This window comes from Xiphias gladius, chromosome 8 (genome assembly GCF_016859285.1).
Source record: "Xiphias gladius isolate SHS-SW01 ecotype Sanya breed wild chromosome 8, ASM1685928v1, whole genome shotgun sequence".
In the NCBI taxonomy this organism is placed as follows: domain Eukaryota; kingdom Metazoa; phylum Chordata; class Actinopteri; order Istiophoriformes; family Xiphiidae; genus Xiphias; species Xiphias gladius.
This window is the reverse complement of record NC_053407.1, coordinates 28,387,237-28,411,997: the sequence shown is the minus strand read 5'-3', so window position 1 is coordinate 28,411,997 and position 24,761 is coordinate 28,387,237. Positions and strand designations below refer to the sequence as shown.

Here is a 24,761-nt window from a genome sequence, read left to right as displayed (position 1 = left end):
GAGCGGCCCAGGACGGCTCGGCGTGGTGCAGAGAGAGCCACCTACAAGTCAACCCACCCGGGGCTCATCACAGAGGCAAACCACTAGCAGACCCGATTGTGGGTCCGAGGCGCTTCCAACAGGAATCGAGCTGCCACGCGGTCCCCGTCCGGGCGTCGCTAATTGATTATGAGCCGGGTGCATCGGCAGCGACTCAGCGGAGCGGCGCAGAGGTGCGGCAGTGCTCCGAGCTGCTGATTTTCATCAGGAGAATGAAAAGAGGTGAGCAGGATGTTCGCTATGTTTGGATGGAGACTCATTAACAAAAACAGCTTCCATTTAAAAATCTGGATGAGCAGCTTGGTTTTGATGCAGTCTTGCTTTGATTTTTGCAGAGTGAATATACTGCAGATTTGGCCGATTGAAACAATGCCTTGTCATCTTTGCCATCCCATAAACCTTTCTATATCTACAGATAACGTTCTTGGACAAGGGCGAGTCGAGGCACGATGACTGCCAACCCTCCTACTGTCAGGATCACGGAGGACACGGATCTTAGGCTATGATCTTTGGACTGGCGGGATTGGGCCCAGACTTATGTTTTCATATTACTCCTATTTTCAAACCGGTCCCCTGTTATGGTTGATATTGCCGTACCACTAACTACTACGTATATCAAACATGGGTTGTATAATAAGTGATCGGTGGCTATTTACTTATTGATTGTAGCTGCTGGAACGCCCACTGTAACACCTGTCTATGGCTACCAAAGGCAGAAACATCAGGAACGTGGTTTCTTTTTATCATTGGTCATTTTCCCATTTTAACCTGTGTCATGGATAATCCCATCGTCAGACAGAGGAAGAGTCTGTTGCCCTACGGCAGTAAAAACATTTTAAGTCAAATAGCGGCTTCTACCAGGTTGAAAATTCCAGAGAATATTGATAAACATGGCTGCAAAATAATAGAAAAATAAATGAAGTGTTGCTGCCTCATGAGCTTTCAGTGTCTGAGCAGCCACGCACAGTGTGACAGGCTGTAACTTTACAAACCAAGTGATTATAATGACCGAACCACAGAACCAACCGTGACGTCAGTGGAGACAGGTGACGGAAACAGAGGGCAGGCGGGACTCGCCTCTGTCGGCCGCTCTGTCCCTCTGCGGCGGGGACGCTCGGCAGTGTGCTGGGATTTCATAAGCGAGCAAAAAACGTACACTTTCTCCGACTGCGTGGGAATCGGATGTCTTCACATCCCGGACGATGAACACAGAACACAGACAGGTGAAGAGTCATGTGCGGGAGCTTGGAGCGGAGCTGAACCCACACTACGTGTGCAGGGGAGCGAATGACGTGTTTCTCCTACTTGTAGATAAAGTGTAATGATAAAAAAAAAAAAAATGAAAATATAGATAAGAAAAAAGCATGAACCAACTAGAGAGCAGCTTGCGAGGGATCACATCAGCCGCGACGCCAGGTCGGTGTTTCTGGTGCCATGGAACACACAACATGAGAGAAGGGAGTTTGGCGCAGCAGGTGGACCGTGACAGATTTACTCAATAAGCCAAACCGTGGGGTCCCATCCCCTCCCTCCTTCCGGCGCCCTTGCTCGGACCGCACCCATCTCAACCACACACCTGCAAAGTTTCACGACCGTATCTTGCACAGCTGTGACGCCATCGTGGAGACGAAAATCTGTCCACGGACGAGACACGCAGGCGGACAAACGGCCGCCAGATCACTCAGAACCGCCTCTGTGGTAGTCCCTGCGACAGTAGGTGTCTCCGGGACCACATTTTGCCACCTGACCGATAAAGACCAAACCAGAAGTGCCACCCCTGAGCCGACTCAGGGGCAGGCCCAGCTGGAGAGCCTCACTACGCGGCTGCTCCGGCAGCGGCCGTTGTTTGGACAGTGCGTCGCTTCAGCTCCGCCGCCATCGTGGGAAACCGACGTCCCTTCAGAGGACGGGTCGGAGGAAAAGTCGTCTCTTTTCGTTCTTCTCCCATCTCTTCCTCCTCGCGTCTTACATGGGACGGACCAAGACATGAGGACGAGATGCGGACGCAGCGAGGGAAACAAGGAGACACTGAAGACAAATTACAAGCAGCCATTTTACAATTTTTTGCAAAAAACACACACACACACACAACCGTAGCTTCGTGTAGCTTCCGCCAGATCCTCTTACAGTTGAGTGGAAATATCACTCGTCGAGGTGAGGCTACTTCCCAGCAGCCCAGAGGACCAGCTGATGACATCACAGACGGCGAAGAGTCTCGCTCCGCCCGTCAGCTGTCCCGGAGCTCCGCCCCCTTCAGGTTAACACACACACACACCTTATCCTGCTGCAGGGCTGGACTCTGTTGGGACATCACGGTGTTTTTATCCGTCCGTCCCCGAACCGCTCAGCACCGCCGTGGGGAGATCTGCAGCCGTTGTCATGGAGACGGGCTTAACGGGGCGGCGGAGGCAGTGATCCGGAGTTATGTGGCAGCCATTAGTGCAGGTCTCTGCAGACCTCAGGTTACACATCAGTCACATCTGTTAACATCTCAGCAGCTGGACCAACAGGCCAGGAAGGTGCCTCAGAGAAGGAAACTCTCCTTTCCTCCACCACCTCCTCCTTTATTCCACCACCTCCTCCTGTCCTCCACCATCTCCTCCTCCTCTCCTCCACCATCTCCTCCTTTATTGCACCACCTCCTCCTTTCCTCCACCACCTCCTCCTCTACCTTATTCCCTCTCCTCCTTTTCTTCTCTGTACCCCCTCCTTTTCTTTCATCCTCACATCTTTCCTCCTGTACCTCCCTCTTTCCTTCTCCACCCACTCTTTACCCTCTCTATACCTCCTTTCTACTCTACCTACTTTGTTCTCACCTCCTTCTTTCTTTACCTCCTCCTTTATCGGCATTATCTGCTCCTTTCCTTCCTTTTCTCCTTGTATTTTCCACTTCATCCTCCTTTCTCCTTCTTGCCTTATTTTCCTTCACTGTCTTTTTTTCCTGCTCTACCTCCTCTTTTCCTTCTCTCTGTTCCAATTCCCTCTTACATCCTCATTCTATTTTCTATTACCTTCTTCCTCTCCTACCTCATCCTTTTCTATTCTGCACCTCTTTTTCTCCTCCGCCCTCTCCTTATTTCCGTCTACATTCTCCTTTAAAACTACCTCCTTTACTCCTTCACCTTCTCCTTTCCTTAAATATCTCCTCCTTTTCTACGTCTTCTTTTTATCTTCTACGCCCTTCTTTCCTCCTGGACTTCAACCTGTTCGTCTCCACCTCCCACCTTTCTTCTATACCTCCTCCTTTCCTTCACTACCTCCTCTTTTCTCCCTTTTATCCACAGTAATTTCAGTAATTTATTGTCTGATATGAGCGAGGGAGGGGGCGTGCACCTTATTTCATTTCTGAATACGAGTCTTCTCCTTGCAGTCGTATCATTTACTTGTTTCATTCAGAAGAAGAAGGTCTAACAAAGAAGATTTTCTGTGTTCGATGTGTTTTCCTCAAAACGAGACGATAACTCAGCCTCCTGTTCAACTTTCTATGTCTTCTTCACTCTGAAAACACAGGCTGCCAAAAGTCACACTTCTTACATACAAGAGAAGACGGGAGGGTGACCAGCAGCCAATCACAGCCTCTGATTCATTTATGAAACAGAGGAGAGAAACTGGACCTGAACTCAACTACACACACACTGGTAGTGTGTGAAGACATGTTTTCCCAAACTCCAGCCATTAGGAGCTAATCAGCGATCAGCTCTGATCAATACATCTTCCTTTATCATGGTGACTGTGATTCCCGCAGCAGCTGAGAGGCTTCATAACATCGGACGTCGCTCCTGTTGATATAAATACGTATTCAGTCTCGCTAATGAAGTCATTTCCATGTGCTGCAGTGTGTGTGTGTGTGTGTGTGTGTGTGTGTGTGTGTGTGTGTGTGCGCGCGTGTGTGTGCTCTCGCCCGTGCGCACGCAGAGATGAGCACCGCAGCGGCCGAGATGAAAGCTCATTGATCCCACAGAGAAGCCACAGCTGCTCCGTGCGCAGTGTCTCGTTATTAAACCGAGGCTCTTCCTCGCGCGCCTCCCATCCGCAGCCATTCCTCCGCCATTTGCCGCCGCCATTTTTACACACACACAGACAGGAGTCAGGCATGTAGGTATTACGGCAGCGAGGTCGTAAATCAGGCTGCCAGTGATGGAAAGAAGCAGAGAGTACAACAGTCAGGAGATGAAAAATTGTTTTATTATTCATCTAGTTTTATTATATATCTATATCTATCTATATATCTATATATATCTATCTATATACATACACACACGCACACACACACACGTATATTTTGTAATGTATGGTTTTTTTTTTTTTATACTGTAAATTGATGTTGCTGCAGAGAAACCGGTGTCTCCGTTAGATTAAACGAATCCAGTTAAAACGGCAGAGGTGTTGTTTGGAGGAGGAAGCATGAGCTGCGCCACGATGCTCATTAGAGCTCAGGCTTGTAATCAACGCACACGATCTGCGCTACTGAAACAGATCCGCGGACGTCAACTGCTCCGCTTTCGGCATGTAAAGCGCTAAACTTGGCAGGTTTCTCTCCTCACAGAAACAGCAACATTTCGCACGTGGGACACCATTTCATACTGTGCAGAATGCGTTCCGTCCATAGGGACATGTTTTCTGCGGAGCTCCGTTCGGATGTTTGTCTTCCGGACTACTCGGCTGTGAGCACAGAGCTCTTGCTGTGGCGTGTTAGAGTCCCGGTAGGTACCGCGGCTCGGCCCTGAGTCCGTATCTTTGCAGCTGTAAGGACAATCAGCAGAAGCTCGTTGGGTCTCTGCACCGTGGGTTGGCAGGCCGCTGCTGTGGCGGTGACAGACGACGGTGTCCACTGGGAGGCTACAGCCCTGGCCAATGCTATAATTTTTTGGCTCCACATTGCTTTTCCCGGGCAATGATCCTGTACACTTAGGGGCTGTAAAGAGTAGCCACAGTAACAGCCACGGTGACAGCAGTAGCCGTAAAAGCGGCAGCAGAAGTAGACCAAGCGATAGCCATAGCCACAGTCAGCGCTGGCTCTAGTGGAGGTGGCGGAGATTTGAAAATACAGCAACATAAAATGCTGCATTTACAGTCGGCTCTCTGTTATAATCCTGCTGACATCTAATTTATTTTGACTATCCAGAGGAAATGTGGTTCGGAAATGTTGTCGATGTAAAAAGAAAAAAAAAGTCAGACACTACACAAAAGATCTCACTGTATCTCATCAGTGTGAAGGTCAATGACGATTGAGCCTGGCGTGTCTGAAGATTATCCAATGAGGGCTGCCGATTTAGCGCCTATAGCCGACGCCTGCTGCTGAAGGAAAAAAGAATATTAAGAATAAGCCCTTTAAATTTGGGCACGCATCTAAATCTGCACTACGTTAAACGTATCAGGGCCTCTCAACGTGAAAGCAACGAAACTCACCTGAAGCCGTTTTTTTTTTTTTCCCCCCTCCTCATTTTAGAGGAGGTCAGACTGCTCACCTGCGTCAGCGAGCAGACTCACCAGTAAACATAATCCACTGAGGACACGGAAGAAGCTTTTGCGTGTATCCTTACATTGTTTTCTCTCCCACTCCCTCAGCTGTTGTGTGCCCCCCCCCACCACAGCTGTAGAGGGAATGCCAACAGCGGGCCAGAAATAAAATGCGCATGTGAGACGGAAGATATGAAACAGGATGCAGGTGGTCTGAGGGGAAGGTGGGAGGGTCTCCAGCTGCCAATCACAGCCTGGGATTCACAAAACACGGCAGTCAAGGAACACACACACACACACACACACACACACACACACACACACACACACACACCACCGATCTCCAACATACTTGTTACCGCTGATGATATTCAACATGCCTCTTACAGTATAAAATAAATGTGGTGTGATCTGGTTTAGCGACCAGCGCCTGGAGCGTGATCCTGCCTTCGTGACCAGCCGTGACTGACCGCAGCTTCAATCTCCGTAAATAATTACATCAAGACAATTACGCGACCTCTTCTCCTGTTCCTCATCAGAACACACACACACACACACGAGCACGAGCACAACCAGGTTAACAACCAGCCGCTTGAAAACCCACAGAGGTCAAGCAAACTCTTCAGATCTCATTTTGAGCTCCAGTGGAGAACATCTCAAGGTTTTCCTACCCGACTCCCTGGAGATCTGGACGAAGGCCTCGACGCCGCTCTCGCCGTAGTTCCCCTCGGAGGCCAGCGTGGACACGTAGTTCCAGCCCATCGCCGTCACGATGTCCAGCATGGCCTGGGCCTGGTAGGAGTCCGGAGGAACCACGCGGGAGAAGAAGTCGTAGCGGGTGTTGTCGCTGAGCTCCGGAGCCGTCGAGGCGTAGCTGATCTGAGGAATCTGCGGAGACACGGAGCCGTTGACGGTTAGTTTCAAATCGCTGGAATGGGAAAATGCTGGTGCAGCAGTTATACAGTACGAACTTTAACGCATTTAGAGGACACCGTAAACCGATCTCACCCAACCCGATTTCTCCCACATCGAACTGGTAACAACAGCAAGATTAGAGCTGGACCGCAGAAACCGACCAGGCTGACATATCGAGCGACGTTATCTTTGCAGATTTATCAGTATCGGTGCACATGTCGGGCATTAAGAAACAAGACATTGCAGCACAAAAAGCCACATCACCGTCGGTTTGAGGTACGTTACAGAGAGGGTCAGCGCTACACACACTGCTCGCCAGAGAGCACTGATGTTTAGGTTGTTTATCTGAGGTTTATTTTTCCACTGTGAGATGTCTGTACCGTAACTTTCAGAAGCCTCACACCCCAAAACTAACCACTAACTGGAGACAGGAAGGTGGAAAACGGTGCTTTCAGCTGGACTCTCCCAAACATCCCGCCGTATATTTGCTGAGGTTTAAACAGATTGAGTTTGAACCTTAAATCCTGACCTTCCTCGGCTTCCCGTTGTCCGGGTTCTCGTCAGACTCGAGTTAGCAAGCTCTGCTGTGAATTAGGGAGGCGGATCAGGTCATTGATCCTGCGGCAGAAAGGCCGACAGGCCCGTCGGGGCCAGATAATGGTCCTTTAGAGAAGGATTGAAGGGCTGATTGATTTCACTTCAGTCAGAGGCCGAGGTGCTGGGCCGAGCGCCGCCGGTCGCCTCATCGGGACTCACGTGGGAAGGGGAGGAGGGAGGAAGACGGATGGCCGGGGGCCTGACAGCAATACAAATGTCACTCACCCCCACTCGCTCGGCGACAGGCGGCAAATTAAAGGCCTGTACTGTAAATACAAACCTGTCAGAGCCGACACTATCGGAGCGCTGCAGGTTTAACACATCAGAGAGGAGCTGAAGTTTACTTTCACAGGGCTGAGCACAAACACCACATCTGAGCTCCTGACGCTTTACTGAGGTTTCAGCTCTTTAAACGTTTCCTCAACTGTTTACTTAATGGACGGAGGCAGTGGTCACTTTGGAGATTCGCATTTTCCATTCGACATGAAATAAGTTTGACTGTTGCTGAGGGGGGAGAAAAAAAAAAAAATTGTGTCCAGAATGTTAACAATTCAGAGACTCTGAAAAACAGCCCTGTGTGAGCTCGAGGACACGATGACATTTAGACATTATCTTAAACATTTTAAGAGCAATTCAATAGGTAGAGAGTAATAATGTCAACCTTCAGACCCGGAGATAGGAAATATCGTGTTTGCAGGGAAAAACCCTGATTATAAAGCTAAAATTTTTATTCCTACATCTGGCATAAAAACTCTGTCGACACACACGCACGCACGCACACACACACACACACACACACACACACACACACACACACACACACACACAGAGAAAAAGAAAACTAACTGACTAACTCCTAACGAGGAGCATCGTGTGTTTTTTCACTGATTTGAAAACATCAGATACAAGGTTTTGACCTAACATGAAATTAAACTCCTCTTTGACAAAGAAGATTAAAATGGGTTAAATTAAAGAGCTGAATAGCTAAATAATTGTTTTTTATTTAACTATGACAGAGTAAATTCATACATAAAAAGGAAACAGAATGCGTATATATATTGTATTTCACTTCATTTCTTGATTGATCGGTTTTACTCTAAGCATTTCAAATCTTCCGTACCAAACTCCCTTCAGAAAACCTGTGACACAAACTCTAAAGTTTTCTACTGACCGTATCAACATATTCAGCAGAAACTAAAGTCAAATGTTTCATTTGGAGACCAGGATTAAAACCAGGAAAGCTGGGGTGAAAATCAAAAAGAAAAAAAAAAGAAGAAAGTCAAAAAGCATGGGAGCATCAGTCTCCTGCTCTAAATCCAAACTATATGACCTGTGTCAAATATGAGGTTTTGATGGGACCCGTGACTAGAAATGAAGGTGAGACACACACACACACGTTTGTACTTTCTTTGTGAGGACACTCATTGACATAATGCATTCCCTAACCCCTTACGCTAATTGTGTGTCAGAAAGTGAGGACGGGCCACAACGTCCTGGCTTTTCCAAAATGGCCTCACTCCAAAAAGGTCTAAAACTCACACTGGCCCTAACGATGCATAACACACACACACACACACGCACACGCACGCACGCACACGCACACACGCACACACAGAGAGTACAGTCAAGGTTGAAATAAATGCAGCTACATGAGAATATGATGGGACCCTCCATTAGCATTAATGATGCATTGTGTTCTGAATAAACAGCAGCATCAGTTATTGATGCTCCGTCGGCTGCTGCTCCATTAAAAACACGTGAGCTATTTACACACCCTGCTTCTGTGTTTAAAAATGACCATACAGCTGTTTTTTAATGTTTTACCCCATTTAATGTTAATTGTTTCTCACTGCTGACATTTTTCTGAAGCAGATCCCAATGTTCTGCGTAGGCCTCGGATCCTGCCCCCCCGTGATTTGAGCGTGTGCAGCCAACAAGCCCACTCTGGGGGGGGCGCTCCACCCAGTCGGACGCGCCTGGAAAACCTCCACTGGTCGCAGTCCGGGTGGAGGCGTCCTGGTGCCGAACAACCTCAACTTTCTCCGGTCAACACGAGGAAACTCCCGCGAGCTCCTCGCTCAGGGGTTCGCTCTGCTTCAAACAAAAGGTTTTCGCGGCGGTTCAACGGCAACCGACTCGACATTCAGCACCGCCAGCGGTCCAGCATTCACAGTAGCGGAAGGAAACGCACATTGGCTCGCATTTTCGGGACGTTTGGTTTAAATTTGCACCTCATTTGGATGGAAACTTGAGATGAAAATGTGTGGAGGGAGGAGGTTTCAGGGGTGTTAGCCCAGACCCTCTGCACAGAAAACTCATTTGGCCCATTCACATCCACGATATCGTTCTTTTGGTCGTTAATCAGAGCTCAGGAATTTCTAGCTGCAGCACGGAGGGCAGAGATTTTCCGCTTCGGTGGCTAAGGTCTGCGCCACTGCTTTTTTTTTGCAGTTGATTTGGTTTTGGCCGGCTTCACGAGGGGCATGACCTCCAGTGTGCTGCAGGGCGATTTGGCCCCTCCAAGCCTGATGCGGCCTGCTCCCTTCAGGTCGGGAGGGAGCTGTCGAACAAAGTGAGGGAGTTAAAAATGTCTCGGGGCTTTGATCACAAGCGAGGGGGAGTCCTCAAGCAGCCAAGACTTCGCCAAGACTTCGCATCGCTGTTTTCTCCTCAACCTAAAAACCGGATGATTTGTTAAAGATTGACACAGATGTGAGAAGGTTAGCAGAAGGTTAGCATGAAATGGGAAACTATAGCTGTCATGTCTGCGTGTGGCAAACTGAAGCATCACAACAGCCTAGATGAAATTATGATCCCAGTTTGGCTTCTTAAGCGAGCTCTGTGGGTAAGAAAATGGACATCATCAAATTATAGCAGTAATGATAATAATCCCGATAATGACTGATGTGGATTGTGAAATTAGCAGCTCGCCTTACTCACACCGGGTTCCAAATGTGTTTTTAAATAAATTACAGATACTCGGGGAGAAAAAGTCTAGTTCGTTCCCTGCCGGTGGCTTCTGGGGGGGGGGAGTCCCTGCCACAACTGGAGGACAGCAATTTTAATTAGCAGCCCCTAATTGGAAACCCTGCTGAATGGCTCAAAGCACACTCACATCTCCATCCTCACAGCGGTGCAATCACCAGCTCAAATAAAAAAAACTAAAAAAAAAAAAATCACTGAAGTCGTTTGGCAGATGATTTTTTTCCCATCCCACCCAAATTTAAAAAAAAAAAATCATCCACCACCACTGTGGGCTTTTATTTTTGCTGCCGCTGCTCCACGCAGGGCTTTTATTTTGAAACAACGGGCAGAGGTTCAGAACATCTGAACAGATCTGTTATCTATTATCAGTCTACTGTCTCGTATCCTTTTTAGGATTCGATTTTAAAAAGCTATCAGATTGATCAAGGGGATGTTTGGGGAAATGAGTCGCAGAAGATGCAGAAGAAATCCAGATTACTTCCTGGATTCGACCTCAAGGGAGTGAAGGTCATGCTTTCTTTTGTTTCAGGGGAACAATGTCCGGTGGGTCCATGTTAACTTAGAGCGATTCTAACCAATGGGAGAGCAAGAGGTGGAGAACTTCTGTTTGCAAAAACAACAAACAAAAAAAACACATTTTCATGAAGCAGTTTTGGATAAAAGAACAAGGCGAGGTCTGTTTTTAGCCTAAGTCTTCTTACAACAGTGATCTGATTCCTTAAACCACCTAAACACAGCTCATCTTTTCTTTTTCCTTTTTTCTGTTTTGAAAATTGATTTAGGTTTATGCTTTTAATTTCCTCCTGTAGGACAATGAAGATCTGAACTGATTTGTGGGTTAGATGAACTTTATGCACTGGCAGGTTTCTCCACTTGTTTAAAAAAAAAAAAAAAAATCTACTTTCGGGCTTTTTGTCATTGAGAAAAAAAAACGTGTAAAGCTGGAGGGTTTTTTTTGCAGCGTGGACGTGACTGAAGAGCTTTTCGATCTCGCTCTGTCTCAGTGGGACAGACAGAAGTGATCTGGACCCGGACGTCGGCCCGCCGTGAGGTGACAGCAGCAGCTGATGGCCCCGTCACCTCCCAGCGGGCCGGCAGCGCGTTGATAGATGACGTCCCGACGGAAATCATTACCCTCAACGCCGGACTCTTCGTCTGGACCAGTGAGACCCGATGAGCTGGATCCAACACTGGTCTCACGCCGAGAACAGTTTTACGTACGTGTGGACACCTCTGCTCCCGAGGACACGCTCCCCGTTTTCTGCCGTCTCAGGGTGTTTTCTGCGACAGTGATCGATGCTCGTCTTCCTGCCACAGCCTCAAGCTTTCTGCCCGGCTGAACGAGAAAAGAAGGAATCCATCTGAGGTGACAGCACACGTCCATCATCCTTCACTCCGCGCTCTGATTTTCTTATTTAAAGTAAAGGCTCTATTTACTGTCATCCGTCTCTTTCCTGGACAATAAACAGCCTTGCCCTGGAGGTAAAATCCTGAGTGACTCCTGCTGCTGCTGCTCCAGCTGCTCGGTTTCCCTTAATCTTTCTCCCTCGCAGTGATCAAATTGAATTCAGGACGAAGTCAGAATGGCTCAACGACCCGCTCGAAAAGGCCCCACCGGAAAAAAAAAAAAAAAAACCTCAACAACCAGGCAGTTTCCTTCCTCCCCTTCCTGTCTGAGCATCACGTATCCTGTCGTATATCACGTAAAACCAAATTTTTCGACACGGTGTCGATCAACAAGACGTGGCCCGTATTTATCATGCATCCTAACTGCCCATAAGAGAAACGCTGCCTTTAGACTTTGCCTTTAGACCTAAACCTGTTAGGAGTCGACGTTTGATGACCGTTAGCTTAATAAAAGACACTGTTCTCTACCAAAACCCAAAGGTCCTTGCTGCCAAGTGTCTTTTGGCAGAAAGTGCAGTTTTGCATAAGCGACGATTCTGTCACGACCAGCAACTTTGGCAGTAATAAACTCTCCGTATTATTGCTCAGATAAAACAGATCTGTTCGTTTCCACATCATTCATCGTGAAAAAAAACCAAAAAAAACAAGCTGCATCTCCCATTCAAACAGACAGGATTTATTTATTAAGCGTTGTCGCTTTGTGCAATATTCTCAATTTACGTGCAGGACATTGCTCCATTGCCAGCTGTTAAAAATCATGCTAGGGATGATGAGCAGAGAGCCGGCCGTGATACGGAGCAGCGACGATTAGTCAATTAAATCGGTCAGTCAGTCGACAGAACATTCACTGGCAACAATTCGGATAAAGGATTAATTGTTTTAATTTTCAGGTCAAAAATGGAGAAGAGTCATGAAGTCCAGCTTCTCAAAAGTACATAATATCTGGTTTTATAAATAATATCTTTGGGTTTTTGAAAGAGTAGGTCACCTTGAGCCTTTTTCACACTTTCCTGACATTTCATGGACCAAACTGTGAATCGAGAAGATCATCACCAGATTAATCGGTAATGAAAACATTTGTTGCAGCTCTGCTAGGAAGGATCACACAGCTGAGTCAAATGATCTAATTATCCATAAGAAATTATAGCTACATTTATTGTCTAAGAAAATACCTTGTGTGCGAATGTTTTGTTAACAGCCTGCTGAGATTTAAGCTATTTGGGAATTTTGGCATCATATTTTTCACACATAACCTCCATAAACTTGCTTATACACACAAAGCCGGCCATTTGAAAATTATTCTTATTTTAAGAATGACCAGCTTCTTCTGAACTTCAATCACCACACGACGACTGATGTGATTTTAATACTAACTCAGATCGCACGCGCACGTCACCTGACTCAGCAGCACCGTTCCCGAATTGTCTCTACCAAAAATCTATCCAACCAGATGAGGAATGGTTTTGATTTAATGACCCCGTGACCTTTCCTCCGGCGCCACCCTCAGGACACACTTTACCTTTTTCTAGTTTCACTTCTGGTGGGAGCGGACGTTGTCACGTACTGCATCTCTCGACTGGATTCGTCGTAAAGTCCAGCTTCCTTTCAATCCGATTGTGGTTTCGATTCAATTTAATTTGATTCTTGAAGATTAGAAGATTCCAAAAATTAAGCCTTTTTTTAAGTACATATTATAGACTCAACCGTAATCACATTTCTCTGCTGTAAAATTGTAGGCGAAAGGCTCCTAAAGAAAACAAAACTGTGACAAACGGGGTCCGTTTATCCTTTGCTCTAAGTTAAATTAAATTAAATCGCTTTAACAACATCTGCTTTTGTGACCAGGCCGTAAAGGAGGCTTTCCAAATCAAACACTGGAAACTTGTCCTGATTGGTCGAGACATTCAACAGCTGAGCTCAATCAGCATTTGAATTGGAAAAAAAAAAAAAAAGGATATTATTGAGGTCTTTAAATGAAATCAGAGCCTCAGGAGTCTGATACGAGACTCACGAGAGAACAACACGCCGCCTGGCGTTAAGCTGGGTCACATGCCTGCGATGGTGAACAGTCTTTTGAAGCTCTTCGGAGGAAACGGGTTGAACGGAAGTTCAGCGTGTGATTAGAAAGAAGCTGAAGTAAGAGCTGAGCCTCCGTGAGCATCGGAGAAGAAAAATAACTTTGTAAATAAAGTTTGTTTTATATTTTCTTCTGAGGCGACCTGAGGGACTCGGCGCGTCTCTGAACTGCTCCAGAAGACACGGAGACTCCGCGGTGTCTGCAGCAAACAGCGAGATCATACAGACACTGGAGCGAAAGCTACACTAACTGTTCAAGTATCGTCAGCGCAACTTATTAAACAACTTGTTCTGGTGGTTGAAATAATGGAGACGCCACATGAAAAGACACGTTTCTCTCGCAACCTGTTTTGTACACATCCAAAAGGCAGAAACAAAGAAACATTCATATCATATCCTTTGATTTAAAAGTTTTTCATATGAATATCACAAGATTGTCATTTTAGATTTGGTTCAGTATTTTTTGGGGGGGGGTTAACGTTGACTTTAAAAAAAATGGTTCCAGGAACTCGTGTTACGTTTTAAATCACGAACAGGGGGCTTTAGAAGAAGGTTGGGAGATTTCTGACACTTGTCTCTTTAAACTTGGGTTTTTATTCAGGGTTTCTCTCACTTTAACGTGAACAAGATTAAGAGTCGACAACAAAAAGCTCCGCATGAGCATTTAAAACAGCAAAATTTCAAAGCAAGAATCACGTGTTGAGATGCGTTTTACACACGAGTTACACGGAAAGAGAGGAACGCCCGTCAACCAAATGTCACTTATGATTGATTTTATGGACTTAATGCATTAAGGTTCAGGAACGACCGTGGTCTTGGTTAAATGCTGAAGAAGTCGATAATGACTTAAAAGCACAAGACAGTGTGTGTTGACTTTGAGCTGAACTGACACCACCATTGTTCTCGAACTTTAACCGAAGCGCATTTGTTTCCTACACGTAACCACACACGGGACTCAGGATGTGAACCTCGGCCTCCAGTGTCAAAGCCCATGAGCTCTGTACGTCCACCATCCACCCAAAACGCTGACCTACGACTTGCATTCGGTCCATAAGCGTAAACCCCTTCTTTCGTTAGAGAAAACTTTGCTTCTGAACATAGTCGGTCGGCAATTACGTTTGCCTCAAAACAAATGGGTAGTATATGAAAACCCCGGAACATCAGCTGATCAGGGAGTTGATCACAGTTATGAAAATAAACATGAGACCACTGATTGAAATATTCATCCAAGTCTTCATGTTCAAATGGAGATATTCCAGACATATTTTCCCAAAATTCAGCCTGACAGGTTTAGCGTTGTTGAAAACTTTGGGGTCTCCACTAGAATTTAAAATAAAGTTCTGTGAGTTTGAAAGGACGACAGGAGTTTATGAAGACGAACTATCAGGATTCACAAGTCGCCTGTTTCGTATTTATGTTCACTGCTGCTCTCCACCTGATTAAAATGCCTCTTTTCAATCTCCTTTCCTTGATTCTCAAAGTCCGAAAACAATACCAGAACGAATGTACTGGTATTGTTTTCTCCTAAAAATAACTCAGACTTGTGCTCACTCGGACGCTGCTCACTGCCAAATCATTCATCTGAGAAACAGAAACCAGCCGGCAGCCAAAAATCGATGGGCTCGACAGGCCTCCTGCTGACTCTCTGAGCTCCGTCCAGTCCTGTCTCAGACCCGCCTGACCCTGAGGACGCGGTGACGTGTCCGTCCCGCTGCTGGCGCTGCGTCACAGGTGGCCGGTCCCGACACGGGCAGGTGGCTTTTTGGCCTCCAAAAACCGGCCGAGGCCAGCTCTCACCCGGTGTCAGCGGGCGAGGAGCTGGAGCCGCCGCAGAGAACAAACATACGAGGCGGCAAATGTCTCACCCAGCCAGTCAGCGCCCAGCCTGCCCACTGAGTAAACAAGCAAACAGACTGAGGCCGGATGCCAAGCTGTCCCCCGAACATCTTGGCTTTAAGTTCAACGTTTAGATTCTGTCCTTGTCCTGCTGGGGAACGTCAAGCGTTGATCTCATCTCCACCCTGAGGGGATTATGTAAAGTGCTCAGCTTTAAGAACAGTCCTTGAGCTCAGCAACATTTTTTCTCCACTCGTGTACGGCACATCAGCTCAGCGGAGTGAGGAGAGGAGCTGCTGCATTATGGATGTACAGTCAGATATGGAAGCATGTATGTGGGTGTTCCTCGCTCTCAGACAGCCAAGAGCGAAGTGATGTTCGAGCAGACTGTATTTCACGCGTGAACGGCTGTTATGCAGGTTTTTGTCCGGAGTTCGGACCCGATCCTTTCGACGCGAAAAAGAGCAGCGAGTGTCTGAGCTCCTTACCGCTATCTCTAAAGGCTGAGCTGAGCTGCCCTAAAGAGGAAACTCATTTCAACGGGAAGCAGACCATAGCAGAACCCACCGAAACCCAACCCGTGTCACTTTGAAAAGAAGAGACCCAATCCAAAAAGTAACCAAGCATAACTACACCCGACCCAAACTGCAGGATCCAAGCGGCTCCACTGAAGACCTCTAATCTAGACCGACATGACAGAGGAGAAACAAACTGCTGGGATCAGACGGAGACACGTGAAGACAAAAAAAAAAAAAAGGCTGGTTTTGAGTCCAATTACCAGCACAAACATGCACGTATGAAGTCAAGGTTTTTTACATGAGGTTTTTGTTCATATCAGCCTTACAATCCTGTTTAACTGACACCCAACTACAGAGACATTCTTGTTTCAGAAAAAACAACTTCAACTTGTGACTCGATTCTTAAGTCACAGTGTAACCCCACAACAATCTTGATGAGCAGAAGCTCCGCCGTTTAAAATCACACGGTCTGATAAACCTTGTTTATCGCTCAGTCATTTCGTTTATTTGATACAGTCTTATGGATAAAATCAACCAGCTAGTGACTAAAGGAAAACTGGAGAAAACCTTTGTTTGGAGCGAATAGCATCTTGTTAGGCAACACAGTAGTAACACTAATTAATTTGCACTGACACTGATCAGCTGCACAGAATAAATCACTGGAGTTATTACAGTGCACTTGGTTGCAGCCTGCTGAGGTGAACTTCTGCTGTTTTCCTTACATCCCCCCCTGTCCCACTTTAACACATCCAGGCCTCAAACACCGTCTGACCCACTTGCTGCTGTGAAGCCTAAAAAAACAGATTCTCTGATTCAGAGTTTTTATTTTGTTTGATCAGACAGAAGGACGGAACGACCGTTTGTATGCTGTGGGATCAAACCGGTGAGCGATCGGGCCCAGAGCGCTCTGTACTAGTCTGATGACTATGCTAACGTGCTGATGTTTAGCAGTCATACCGTGTTTACCATCTGAGTTCAGCATGTTTGCACGGTCACAATGGCTAGTTGGCAACAAACAGAAAGTACAACTTCGGCTGTTGGGATTGCACTGGACAAATTAAAAAAAATTGACCCGATGATGGTTCTGGACGAAAAGTCAAAATCATCCTGATGGGGAACATCAATACTGTACAGAGTTTCATGGAAATCCACCCATAAGCGAAAATACTTCACTCAAAACAACAAATGTCATTGACATCGGTGACGCCGCCATCCCTGGAGCGCCGCCACTAACAAGGCTAAAAATGTCGATTACTGGAGCATCAGTGCTTTGTTTACATCGGTAATCTTTGTAAAGACAGGAGCAAAATGACCTATATCATCATCATCATTATCATCATTACCATCATCACCATCAACACCACCATCATCATCATCATCATTATCACCATCATGATTATCACCATCATCATCACATTATCATCATCACCATTATCATCATCATCATCATCACCATCAGAGAAACAAAACCATATCAGCGTGACAACTTTTTGAATCATATACGTGTGTTTGTTACTCTACCTGCTCAGCAGCAAACAGCAGAGGCTACCTGCAGCTCTTTCTCTGACCACAGTTGCCTGCCGCGGCTGTAAACGACAATCAGAGCAGTGAAGTTGTGGTCCGGACAGATAAACTCTGAGCATTAAACTCGCTGTAAAGCTCCGTAAAGCCGAGGGGAGCTGCAGATTCAGCTGAGGGTTCTCTGTAGGTTCATCACTGCCAGAGACGCATTTAGTATTAAACATTTTAATTTGCCCAACGTTTCGTGTATTCATTAGCGGTGCGAAGAGGGCTTTGTTGCGATTCTGGTGGCGGGGGGGGGGGCAGATAAAGTATCTGTCCTGCAGAGAGAAAGGATTACAGCCAAGCTGAGTCAGCATCGGCGAACAAACATGATTCAAAGCGATGAAACAATCGCTGACGTTCTGGAGGATAATAATTAGCTTCTCTCAGTCTGTGGGGACGAGCAGCACCTGTCTCACTTCAGACGGTGAGAAGGTTCAGAGGGACAGAGTTTACAGACCAGGACCGAAGCCACAAGTTTATGTTTTCTTTTTTTTTTTTTGCTTCCTTGTCAGACTGATGCACGAACCTTCAGCAGGTCTAATTGGAAACGCGCCTCGGCTCAAACACATTAGCGCATGAAAGGGACCAGCTCTCAGCGCTCAGGTGAAAGCATCATGAAAACACAGTTTCACGCTTGTCGCACAACCCGCACACGATCCTGAAACGGCCAAAATGAGATGTTGGTTTTTCTCAGTTCACCTTGACGGGAGCCGGGAATGTTTAGGACATTTATCTTCATCGCTGCCACTCATTAACTCCGGCGTTAGCCTCACCCTGACGATTTTAATTCATGACCACGGGAAGCAACTGCCTGCCCGCTCGCTCTCTCTCCGTCTTCCTCTCCTCCTGAAAACCATCCATCCTGCCGAGGGAAACCTCGCTCTGTCAGGCTGGATCGTTTCTCTGTTTTAAGGATGGTGCGGCGCTGCGGGACATCGTTTAACAAAGTCTGGACCTCCGCCTCCCTTTAGGAGCCGAGAGCAGTTTAGAAAAAAGGCCTCAACGATGACAGTTGCTATTTAAAAGCACCGTTACCGTAGTTTTGCACGTTAAAGCTCATTCACTACAAAATCGTGCCCTGCACAGATTCAAATAGCTCATCTCAACTACTGCGAAGGCTTTTATTTGAAACAGGCAACTTGCCATTTGACAGTGAATTGCACTGAGTCATATTCAACTCGGTTGGACGACCCACGGTTATTTTTGCTGGAGCCCTCGGCGTCGGCACAGGTTGAGATGATCAGTGTGTGTTCAAAACTGTTGAGAGAGAGAGAGAGGCATTTTTCAACTGTCTGGTAATTTTGTGGTGCTGCTGAACTGCACCGCATCATACCGAGAGGCAGTTTCTGATACTTTCCACCCCACCTTTGTGAGCGAAGATTAGGATTTTAGTTTCCACCGTGTTCGGCACGGCTCGGTCTCCAGGGGAAACAGACGGCTACTCTGAGAGCTAGGCTCAATACGGCTAATTACCAACCATCCTTCAAAAAAAAAAAAAAAAAAAAACACAAAAAAAACAATTAGGCTCCAACCTCAGGCAGATTTAATTGTTGGGTTTGTGGGCCGACTGCTTATTTTGTGTGGGTGAGCGCTGGGCTTCGGCAGGTTTGGAGGATTTACAGAAAGGGAAGAAGAAGAAAAAAAATGAGCACCTTCTAAAGAGAAAACAGGGAATGTTGCTGTTTCACATTTTAAAGTAAAGAAGAGTTACAGGGAAAAAAAATAAACATTTTAAACTTGGTTTAAAACCGATGTATTTTATGTTTCAGTGGTACGGTGTCATGTTGGCCCACTTGTTCCCACATTAACAGACGTTTCCAGAGGCTTCGGCAGAGTTGGACAGAAATCGTCTCAGTGGTCCCACACCAGGGTTGCCGAGTTTCGCCAACAAGTGGGAGTGAGGCTCAAAGGAGTATTTGTAGTAAAGGAGTCCTGCCTCACAACTGTCTCTATCATGACATGTCTCCATTAAAAAGGATGGTGACACGCTGCCAATTCACGTTTCAAAGTTCACCGAGGTTGAAGTCACACGGATTCTATTTAAATGAACTGATTTTGCTGTGAAATTCGGCTGTTTTAACTGCCGCTGTGACCGGGCCTTAACTCTCGTACACTATTATTTTACATTGATGTGGGGGTTTGTAATTTACTGCATTTACGGTCCTAACTTGACTTCAGAATCCCGTTCATAAAAAGATGCACCGACTCGCAGTCAGTGACCAGACTGACCGGAATGACAGGAATCTGATCAGAAAGTTCGTCGGCGGAGCTTGGTGATTTTACCGCTGAAGACTCGACGCGGTTCGGCGTTTTCCAGGAGGGTAACTTGAAGTGACAACGTAAGAATCCTTCCGAGTTTGTTTCCCCCTCAGCTCTCAGTGCGGCACTCAGGTCTAACACAACGGACTTGAAATTCTTCGTTTCATCCAGTCTGATCCCAGTGCATCTCTCTCCCAGTTTACACACTGGGGCTCTGTCAGACAAGCCTCCATCTTTTTCTTGATGGAAACCATTTTCAGATAGCTGCAGTCATTTACATTTATCTCTCATTTATTAATTTGCAGCATTTTTCGTTTTTGATGGGGTACAGCTCCCCCTCCCCTATTTTGTCTTTTGTCAAGTTTGTGATTTTACCTTGTTATTCTTTCCCTGGATTTATGAGTTTTAAAAACTCAAATTAAAACTTACAACAGTTGCAAGTGCAAATTATTTCTAACCATTTCAACAATCAGTTGAAAAATTACGATATGAAAAGTTTTATCATTGAAAGTAACCAAACAAAAAAAAAAAAAAAAAAACCCTGCTGAGCTGTTAAGTCTCAAAAGAGGAAAATGGCACCAAGAAAAAGTTGGAAGAAAGTTGTGTCTGTTTCTCTGTCGGTAAAATGTCTTTAAAAATGGCAAAAACCTGTGGCTGCGTCTTGCGGAAGGAACGTCTTCTCAGGATCAGGTCTTCGTGAGCAATTTAGTTGGAAAAACAAATGGAGGAGGAATAGGTGGATAAATGTTAATCATCTGCAGAGGCTCTCTTTCTACAGGTGTAATGTTCTTTTCATGCTTTATTTCCCGTCTAACAAGCCCTTTATTTCCTCAGCAGCACAACTTTATATTCCCACTGCGCCAGCCTATGTGGCCTCACACTCTACTGGTTTTAAAAGATGTTTGAGTTGAACACGACTCACAGCCTCACACCTCCTATAGCGCAAACACGACAAAGCTGAAGTGTTTTAGGAGGAGGAAGCTGCCAAACGGCTGCAAATGCTTTCAGGGACTAAACAAAAACGAGCTCTGATCAGACGTCAGAGTTTCAAACACGTTTCTTTGCAAATGGAATATAAATACCTGCATCCAGTACATCTACAGAACAATTGAGAGGTTTGTGAGCTCATTGCAGAGTAAATTTGTTTAAAAAAAACAACATATGCACATTTTTCCTGCTCACTTTCAAGCACGACAGTTTTCGCAGATCATCTGGTGATAAAAAGTGGATGTCACTCGGGAGTCCGACCTGTCTTTGGCACCACATCCTCCCCCTCAACAAACGAACAAAGAGAGGCTGCGGTTAAAATGAGCTTTATTCACGTTCTGAGGCAAAAATGGATGCACATGATAAACAAACAGTCATTAACTTAAGTTTAATTGCAACATTTCTCTATTTTAGAGGGTCCGGTTTTTAAAAAGGTCACCCCCTCTTTGCCTTTGTTATATCTGTCTCCCTGAAATTGCATTTATGTGCTACTAACAGGTTTTGCGAAGTATATCGTTGAGGAAAGGCAACTGCTGCCTGACCGACTGCTCACAGTCGGCGCTTTTGTCTAGGGGAGGGAAAATCCACACTGTCGTACAGCGCGGAAGTCGTAGGCCGGAGGTTGGGGGGATGTACAGAGTTCAGGATTTCAAAACCTGAGGTTCACATCCTGAATCCAGCGTGCGGTTTAGGAAACAGAAGCACTCGGGTGAACAGAACAGTTTGATTAAAAAAGGAGCAACACCACGCTCACGGCCAAGAGACAGTCTGGCACGTAACTCCCCCCCCTGAAACCACAACTTGTCATTTTCGCACGGATAAAGCAAACGAGAAAAAAACCCTGTAAATTAATGAGCTCTAGGGCTGCTGGTAGGTGGTGTTTGTTACCTTTGGTCAGAGCCAGGCCAGCTGTTTCCCTGGGTTTCATGTCTTTACTGTAAGCTAAGTTAACCGTTCGCTGGCTATAGCTTCACATTCGAGAGACCGACATGACACGATGCTCTCATCTAACTCTTGGCAAGAAGGCAAATTAGCGCATTTCACTAAATGTTGAACTTTTCCTTTAAGGTTTGAGATGGACTTAAGTTTCGGTAAAATGTCAATAAAGTAAACACGTCCTGTCTCGTGCTTTAATTTACTGATGGCTTTTTCAGTATTTAACCAAGACCACCATCTTTCCTGAACCTTAAACATGAGTTCAGAGTCTCTAAAGTGAACCAGAAAAAAAAAAAAAAAAAAAGTTTTATCATGCTTTAGTTGCTATAAACAGATATTGTAGGAAAACTTTTGTTAATAGGTTAATTTTACAACTTTAACTTGTTAACGTTTATTAAAAACATTTGTTGGCGTTTCGTCGGTTTCAGTTGTTTTTCAGATCATGTCTATTTCAGAAACGTCAAAAGCAAAGTTTGTGGAAATGCCACAGGAAATAGCTTTAACTTCGCTAAAAACGTCAGTGAGTGACTTTATGACTCTCACATTTAAAATAATCACTTATGAAACTGTTTTTTTTTTTTTCTTATGACTGAGTCAAGTTTTATCCATACATTGTCTTTTACGTCCTGTTCCACGTGTCGACCTGAGCTGACTAAAACTCATTTGTCAGGAGGAAGGAGGACATTAACGTCTCTGGTGAATAAACCTGATCTGAGTCTCTCTGCAGCTTTTGCTTAAGTGCTAAAAAGGTTTTTCCATCACAGGAAACAAACTGAAATGCCAGTGAAATGCCAACGCTCTGCTCTCAACATTTGTCTATTAATTTACTACGTCGAAGGAAAATTGCGGCCAATCCACATCTCGGCTCCCTCTCCTAATGATGCTCTTTAAATGAGCAGCGGCAGCGTAGCGCAGGTCAGAAGTCAGTTTAAAGGAAAAGGCCACGAAAAGCTGCTTTATCTCTGCAGACTTGATTCACATGTTAGATGGTAGGCGTGATGAAGGAAGTGACATCATGAACAAGTGAAAGGCCCTTTAGCAGCATTATGACGTAACTGATCAGAGCTTCAGTTAGATGGATATAAAAGGTCCTTAGAGTGTCACTTGTTTCTGTTTTTGGTTTTAGAAAAATGTTTTAAAGCAGCTATCAATAATATTTTATAATAATAATGTATCAAATGACAATATGAAAACACTGATTCCCTCTCACCGCTCTCTTAGCGTCATTTTCTGCTGATTTCAAAGAAAAAGCTGTAAAAAGCTCCTGTCCACTATTTGCTCAAACAGCAAACAGCAGATGGACACAGTCAGAGACCAGCTGCTGAACATAGTGGAACATTTTAACAGCTGAAGAGCCCGATATTTCCCTCAAGAGTTGGTGGAGACCAAAAACAGAGATAAAAGAGTACTAGACTGAGATTCGTCAGCTGGACGCAAACACCACTCCAGATGAATGATAACATTGGTCCATAAATGAAGGATACATAAATAAGAAACTTTTTCTAACAAGTTAACCATATCAACTACAAAAATGTGATGATATGTTGATATTGACCCTCAACTTGTTTCCGCTGCCCCCAAGCCGCCAGAATAATCCGTTATTTCAGGTTTAACTTTCAGTTACAAGCAAAAACCTGCCAAAAACGGTCAGACTTATTAAACTTCCCACTGAAGCTGAAAGTGTTAACTCCACTCATTCACCTTCAGATAAGAAGATGTTCATATTTATTCGTTGAGATACTATTCACAAGCAAACGATTTCATCATCTTCATTATCTAACGTTTCTCTAGAGATATAGAAAATCCTTCTCTCCTAACTGGCCGTCAGGTGTCTGTTAAAACCACGTACAGTATGTTTTCACTTCAAGTAGTTTAACCATCGGTGAGACGGCCTACAGAGAGGAAGTGAAGACACTAGCCCGCTGGTGCCAAGACAACAACCTCTCTCTCAACCTCAGTAAAACTAAGGACATGATCGTGGACCGCAGGACACAGCAGCGGGTGGACAACACATTGGCGAAAGGGTCAGCAGCTTCAAGTTCAGGAACAGAAGAGGTCATCGGTGATTTGCACACCGAGGACCTCTACTGGTCACTACGCATGGACACTGAGGTCAAGAAAGCTCGCCAGGGGCTCCATGTCCCGAGGAGACTGAGGAAGTTCCCACGAACTTCTCCAGGCGCACCATCGAGAGCCCACAGCCGCAGATCTCTACAGAGAGTGGTGGAGACGGCGCATTCACATTACTGGCAACAGACTCCCGGCCGTTGAGGATGCCCTCCCCCAGCGCTGCCTGCGGAGGACCCACAGCCTCACGAGGACCACAGCTGTTGCCCCTGCCGCCATATGGCGGGAGAAACAGGAGCGCGGACGCGCGTACCACCAGACTCAAGGACGGTTTTTACCTCCAGGCCATCAGGCTCCTCAACTCATATATCTAAATATTCCACATCACACATTGGGGCACATGCTTGTCTGCACTGTCTACTGTTTACAACACTGCTTACATAAAAAAAATGACCGCCTATAGACCCAGCACTGCCACATACCCAACATGCAATACTGTTGTGTACACTCGTCCCTTTTACTTTTATACATAAATCCTCATTTTCATACATAAATACATATATATATATACATATTAGTGACATATTTTATCTACATCTTTGATTTTTTATTGTATATTCTATATTTTGTAGAACTCTTGCTCTTATTGCTGAGCTGACCCGTTTTCTCATCCAACAAATTTCATTGTACGGTTGACCACGTTTTTTTATGATCTGCTCCTGTTTTCATTTGCTGTTTGGACAAACTACAAAAAAAAAAAAAAAAAAAAAAGCAATCCAGTGATAGTTGTATGAACATACACGGATACACTGCAAAACAGAAACCGCTAATAATTTGGGATGTTTTGGCCAGGCTAAAAAAATAGAAAATAAAAAAAAGGTAAGTTGTAGCCCACTATATAACTCACTGAATCCATGATAACACTATACTTCCTGTTTACATCCCAAGCTATTATGGAAAGTGTAGTCACAAAAACTTGATTAATAAAGCATGATTGTCCTTCAACTAGAAGCAAGAAGAATAAATATTGGGATACGACGTGTCAGTGAGCTATAGAGGTGTTGGTAGGTTTTCTAATTTTTGATAGAGCCAGGCTAGCTGCTTCCAGTCTTT

General features: G+C 45.4%; 1 protein-coding gene across 3 annotated transcripts in view; it reads right to left on the bottom strand.

Moving 5' to 3' along the window:
• Positions 1-24,761, bottom strand: part of LOC120793623 (metabotropic glutamate receptor 8-like) — a 128,421-nt gene that overhangs the window by 84,139 nt on the left and 19,521 nt on the right. For all 3 annotated transcript variants that reach the window (XR_005708008.1, XM_040133854.1, XM_040133855.1), the window contains exon 3: positions 6,171-6,387. Coding sequence is in view for 2 of the 3 variants with exons in the window: in XM_040133854.1 (XP_039989788.1) it covers positions 6,171-6,387 (217 nt within the window). In the remaining variant the exon portion in view is untranslated. The remainder of the gene's footprint in view (positions 1-6,170; positions 6,388-24,761) is intronic.